General features: G+C 27.6%; 1 protein-coding gene across 1 annotated transcript in view; it reads right to left on the bottom strand.

The window, feature by feature from the left end:
* Positions 1-378: 378 nt before the first annotated feature.
* LOC129957539 (cuticlin-1-like) overlaps positions 379-6,796 on the bottom strand; it is a 128,090-nt gene continuing 121,672 nt past the window's right edge. Inside the window, exon 10 of the mRNA XM_056069893.1 lies at positions 379-5,487. Within this exon, the coding sequence (XP_055925868.1) occupies positions 5,267-5,487 (221 nt within the window). The 3' untranslated portion in view covers positions 379-5,266. The remainder of the gene's footprint in view (positions 5,488-6,796) is intronic.

Raw genomic sequence — 6,796 nt, 5'->3', positions numbered from 1 at the left:
GTCTTTATTTTTTTCTCAACATTTCATAGCCATTCATTCTTTTGTGTTCTAAATGCTTCATATATTTACGAGATATAAAATTTATTGGTTCTGCTTTCGATAAATCTTTTATTTCTTAAATCTTTAAAAAACAACCTAAAAAAAACTTTTGCTAAAAAAACAGTGTGGAAGGGACACTCTATTGAATATTTTACTTTTTTGGTTTCTTTTTAAATGATTTTATAGCATTAACGTGCTTCAGTACTATAAAATAAAAACAAAAATTAAAAAACAGTGAGTATCATTCAAACCATTTTATTGCTACAAAACAAGTGACACAATTCAATAAAATACTAAAAATGCAGTTCAAATTTGAAATCCACTGTATAGTAGTGGTATTTGAAATATAAATAAAAAAAGTACAAGTAAAAAATAAATAAGTGAAAAGTATGTATCAATATGGATACTGTACACATGGGAAAGATATACTGTGAAAAATATGTCCATAACTGTCTCTTTAAAATATGTAAATAATACATATGTAGAAAATGAATTATTTAATAAATTTAGAAAAAAAACCTTTAGTCGAGAAATAGAATGAATATTTATAATTATTAATGTTGAATTATAGAGAGCTTGTCATTTGAGCAGCATAAACATGTGCTTGAGTCTTGAAAGTTTGATATGTGTGTTTGGTTTAAAAAAACACTGTAAACCTAAATTTGAAAAGAAAAGAAAACCAAAACATTTTTAACTTTTTGAAAACAAAAAGTCAGATTACTAGAAAATGTAATTAATTTTTTTCAGCTGCATATACTATTAATAAAATAATTATTTCTATAAAAATTGAATTTTAAAACAATGAATTTAAAAACAGAAGAAAAATATATCATTTGCAACAGACTCTTCAAGTCTTAGAAATGATACAAAAAGAAAAAAGAGGATTTTTTTAAAAAAAATTTTGAATTAAAATTTTATTTGCACATCATTAAAAATCTTCCAAGAGACAAAAGGAAATATTTTTGACAGTTACAGTTACAAAGTTTTCCATCGCAAAAGCGTTCCCAAAAAAGCACCCAGATGTATCCAAAATGATTTATGTACAAATCAAATTTGCTTTCAAAATAACATTATATAAATGCCAGCTTCAAAATTTACAGCATAAGGTGACTTGAGATATCATTTTTAAATTACCAGAATTAAAAAAAAAAAAAAAAACTTATTATTTTATAAGAAAAGAGCATAGAAACATGACGAAGCATTTATTTCAAGAAAGTTTTTATTGGAAAAAGAAAGTAATAATATAATGGAGCTGGCATTTCTATAAATGTATATGATACAGCAAATTCTTTTTTTTTTTCGTTCAATAGCTGCCATGATTTGGGCTGATTTATTTCATAAATAAGTATAAAAAAACACTTCACTTAAACACTTAACTAATATTATAAATAGGACAGACAAACAAAAACACATATAAAACATTTCACTGAACATTAAAACAAATTCCATCGAAGGCCTGCTTTCATTAAAAACACTAATACCTCTACTCATTGGAACATACAAAAATACTGGAAAATTCGATATCATTTTCAGTTAGAAAGGAAAACTGAAACCTTGATCCCAAAATTAATGAAAGGAAATGCCATTTTTATTACAGTTATTGCCTTTGGTAATTCGGAAATATCTAAAAATATATATTATTGAAGTATTATGAAAAAGTGTCATTAAAAAATATCTTGTTTTCTGCAATGAATAGATGAATATTTGATATATTACGTAGTTGCTACAACATGGCTCTGACGAGTTGGTGGTTGGTCCTTTGTCTTCAGACAGACTAGTGCATTTGCTAACAGGGGTAAAATTATGAAATAACGAGCGGGTCGAAGAGAAATAGTAAGGTTGGAATAAACAGAAAGGCTTCGAACTCACTTATTACGTCTTCATATAGCATCAGATGCCAGTTAAGAAATTGTGAAACACAACTAGATCTGACAAACTTTGATTCATTTCTGTCTCCTTACTTATCAAAATAGACTGGCCTGATATCACGCAATTCTTATGAATCACACCGACGAATTTGACAGAGCCAGCCGATACAAATTCTCTGCTGTAGCAAAATACAGAATATACAAATAAGTATTTGTAGCTCCAAAGTGTGATTCAAAACAGATGACTTTTAAATTTAACAACTTGAACTTAAAGCAAACTTGATTAATGATCAATCAGAATTTTCTTAATACAGCTTGCGTTTTTAAATACATCTAAAATCTGATAATGATAAGTTTTAATCAAAGAATAATTTAATTGGAAGATTCAAAATTCGAATGCATTTAATTTATGCTTATAGTTTGATTAAAATAATAAATATTCTTTACTTTTTTTTCAGAAACAGTGGAACACCTCTCCCAGAATTTAAGATGAGGGATTATATATATACAGGCCATATAATTTATGAATATGATAGAACTGGTTGAATCGTGCAGTTATTAAAAAGTGATATCATAAGACATGTTGCAGCACCTGTATTAAAATAATTGCATCGCTTAATAATGGATATAGCTTAGTTTTTTTTAATATCTATGAGTAAAAATAGAAAAATTTCACATGACATATATTTGCAATACAGACTGTATAAAAATGTCATAGTAAAATTATAACCTTTAAGATATGTATAAAATTGTATGCAAAATACTGTAGTTAATTAAATAAAAATACTACATACAATTAGGGTTTATAATACTGAAAATACTGGAAATATAAACATGCTTAGATGTAACAAAAGATTTTTCTAAATTAAATCTTATTAAAAGCAAACAAATATATATTACTTTTTAAAGAGTTTTTAAAACCTTTGTTCGTAGGAAAATATTTTGGCACAAAACTTATTAGGAAGAATCTGTCATAAACATTTAAATGCTTAAACATTCGTAAAAAATCACAAACTTAAATTCTGTTAGAATGCTTACTTCATTAGAATACGTAAAATAAATTTACAGTTACTGTCTATTCGAGAGCTTTTGGTTGTATATTTATTCATCAAATACTCATATTGGTATTATAACAAATATTAATAAATGAAAAAATATTATAAATAATTTTGAATCAAAAAAGGAATGTTCAGCACAGAAAGGCATTATATATATTTATGGAAAAGTGAAAAAAAAAAAAGACTGATATCACCCAGATGAAAAATGCCTTTTAAATAAATAAAACAAAATGGACACATTTGTAAAGACAAATAATTAAGCAATTCTTGAAATGACAATTAACAGAAATGCAATAATCCACCACACTTGGCACACCGGGATTTAAGCATAAGAGTAGAGATAAAAGCGAAACTTATATATATATCAATATTTTTGTTTCACAAACGATAAAAATAACATTTAATTGCAACTTTGATAACGTGAGTTGGAAGCGCTAGAGTTCTTTTTCATGGAAGAATCCATTTCAAAGAAAGGTAAGGTAGAATGAACAGATGTTTCACGATTGGTTTGTATCGGTTTCCTGATCTCTCTAATGCGCCGGCGCAGACAATATTGTTGACACGCGATTGTTGATACAAATTTCTGAAAGTCAAAGTGGAAAAGAATCTTCTGAATTTTGTTAATTTTAATGAAATTTAAACCGAAGATACTTTTATTTTATAAAATAGAATATTAAACGTTAGTTTGTAATCGCATAAATAATTTTCGAAATTTAAAGGCTTTTTTTGAGGATTTTAACTTTTAAGCTTTCTAAAATCGACCATTGTTTTTTTATGTCTTTAAAAAAAGACTTAAAAGTATTTTTATAATTAAAACTTCCAACAAAAGAATATTGATGGGTACCATTTAAAATTAGAATATGCTGATAAAAATAATTAATTTTACAGAATTTTTTTTATAGAAATCTAAAGGAATCAAACATTATAAAATATATACATTCACTCATATCTCTACTAAGTTCCACAGTACATTCAAAGAAAACTAAAATACCTAAGAAAGAATGAAAGAAACTATAATAGGAACAATGTTTTGTTCTCGCCGTATGTGGTAGAAAACATATAAATAAAGATTATCAAATAAGAACATCCTTCCCAAACTACCCCATCCCTGCTATAATATTCGGAAGCATTAAAAATGAAATATATTTCACTAACAATTATTTATTTTAGAACAGTGTAAAATAAATAAATATTTTAGATTTCAGTTATATTTCGCAAATTTATTTCCGCGAAATTTCACAAAAGTGGTGCGATCACCAACCATATTCTGTTATTGCATAGTTCACGAGAAGTTACAAATTTAAGTTTGAACTTTCTTTGGAAGTTTATATTTTGTAATTTATAGCAGTTATATTTTATTTGGTCAAAATTTTGGACAATTGGTGACTTTTTTTTCTCTATTAGAAATTTGTAACTGATGGATGTTTTTTTTTTTTTTTTTTTTGCTAAAATTTTCTTTAAGAAGAACTAAAAATTTCTGCTAAATATCGTCTCTTTATAAAAAAATATACAACCATGAGTTTGGAATTCTTTCCCAAAACGTTTACTGTCAAATCTCCACATAACCATGAGTTATAGCACATTATTATCCTTACAACTCATATTATAACCATGAGTTATAACAGATTATTATCATTGCAACTCATGTTATAACCATGAGTTACAACACATTACTATCATTGCAACTCATGTTATAACCATGAGTTGCACATTATTATCACTGCAACTCATGTTATAAGCAAGAGTTATAACATATTATTGTTACATTATTATCATTGCTTCATATAGGAAGAAAAATATGGGCTAAATTCCGAGTCCGAAAATTTAAACTTATGTGGAATTATCAACTCTTAAGAATTTTTTCAATGTAGTCAGTGGAGTTTACAGTCAGTGAAAAACGAAGATGAAAATTAATATTTTCTATATAATTAGATATTAAAATGAGTTCGTAATTGTTGTATCATTACTTTAATTTATAGTTTAATTAAATATGTAATCAATGATTAAAATATGCTGCATAAAAAGAAGAAATTTAAAAAAATAGTACTTTTTAGAATAACCATTTTAATATATCCTAACTAAATGTAAAAGCACTTGTGAAAGGGGTAGCTTTTGCATAAAAATACCAACCAATAATGTATTCATTAACAAGCAAAATGATGACGAATTAGTCTTCAAATCAAACATTCATATGGCGAATGAAAAAAGAACAGCACAATGTAAATGTAAGCTAAATATCCCAGATACGTCGAGAAACATAATCAGATGAGTTGGAAAGTCCTTGAATAATTCGAAGTGTGTCTAGTCCCTTGAGTAGGCGTGGTTGGAGTAGGGTCCAGAGTAAATAGAAGAAGCTGAAGAAGCACCTTTTCGCCTTCGTCTTTTGTGCAAGACACAGATGACGAGGAACATGACGGCCAGCATGAGCAGGATGCCCGCCACGGCGATTCCGGCGGCAAATTTACGAGTGGACACACAGAAATCAGTGGAAACTGGTTTCAAATCGGACTCCAGTGGCAATTCTGTAACGATACAAATAGTAAAAATATTAGACAAGATGGCATAGCATTGTATGGGATATACTATCCGATACTCCGACCTAGGCAGAGGCCATGCGGGAAAATTGATGGGGCCGCCAAACAGCAACCCTACATAGCACGAAGGAACAAACTACACTTGATGGCATTGGACCCTTGCATACAATAAAGAACCCTTGAGAGAAAACGCATATTGGTACAGAAAAATAATAGAAAAAAAACATTACATTTTACATTACATATTAAGTTGTGAAACATTAAAAATGTATAAAATACATTAAATGAATGCCAACTTTTTACATTAGGAGCATTTAGCATTACATGAGATGTAAAAATCTGCCATAAAGTTAGTTATAGTTATTATTTATTAAAAGCAGATGTTCTGTAAGATGTCACAGACATTGAAGGATATAGAAGACGTTTTCATAAATAGTTTTACATAAAATAAAAACCATTTGATGTTTTTTTCTGAATCAAACAGAAAGAAAGGTTAAACTGTGAAAATAAGAATTAGTTGAAAGATTTCACCCTTAAATGCATGTTCTTTTTTATTTTTAATAAATAAAATTTAAAATCAACCGGGAAATGGATGTAGTTAATGCGAAAAATGCAAAAAAAAAACCCCTTTATGAGAATTTTTATATATATATATATATATATTGACATATTTCCATCATCATCAGCAATAACTTCTTCATTTCTATAAATCTAATGCATACAATAATATAATATTTCAAACATAAATAATACCTCTCATTACATTACAGCAAATGAAAATTCATGAAACAGTTATTTTTGGTATTTAAACATTAAGGAACATTACATTTGCTACATGACAACTATATAGACTTGTCATAGTGGAATTTTACACCTCAATCTGTATAAAATTATAAGCCAGTGATTTTACACCGTCTTTTCGTACATCCATAGACAGCAAAGGATGACATGGTCCTCTAAGTTTAGTGAAGTTATGTAGCACCAATTTTGCATATTGATGTATTTTTACATTACAAAAAAAGTTACACTTTCCTTGCATAAATTTATCAGTGTAAGCAAAAATATCAATATTTTTCATTACTCTTATTTTGTTTCTGTCCGAAAACAATTTTTCCTCTATATTTTTATTATCTTTTATATAAATAATCGTAATTCGTAACACTCGCCTAAATGAAACTGCACTCAAATAACAATAAAAATTGTCACAGTTAGAGAGATAAACTGTCAAAGATTGTATTTGCGTACGGAAACTATAAAATAGTTTTGGTAAGAACACCATGCGAAGGTTGCCACAGAA

Source organism: Argiope bruennichi, chromosome 11, assembly GCF_947563725.1.
Source record: "Argiope bruennichi chromosome 11, qqArgBrue1.1, whole genome shotgun sequence".
Classification (NCBI taxonomy): Eukaryota; Metazoa; Arthropoda; class Arachnida; order Araneae; family Araneidae; genus Argiope; species Argiope bruennichi.
Note: the sequence above shows the minus strand (reverse complement) of the source record. Positions and strands in the feature narration are given on the sequence as shown.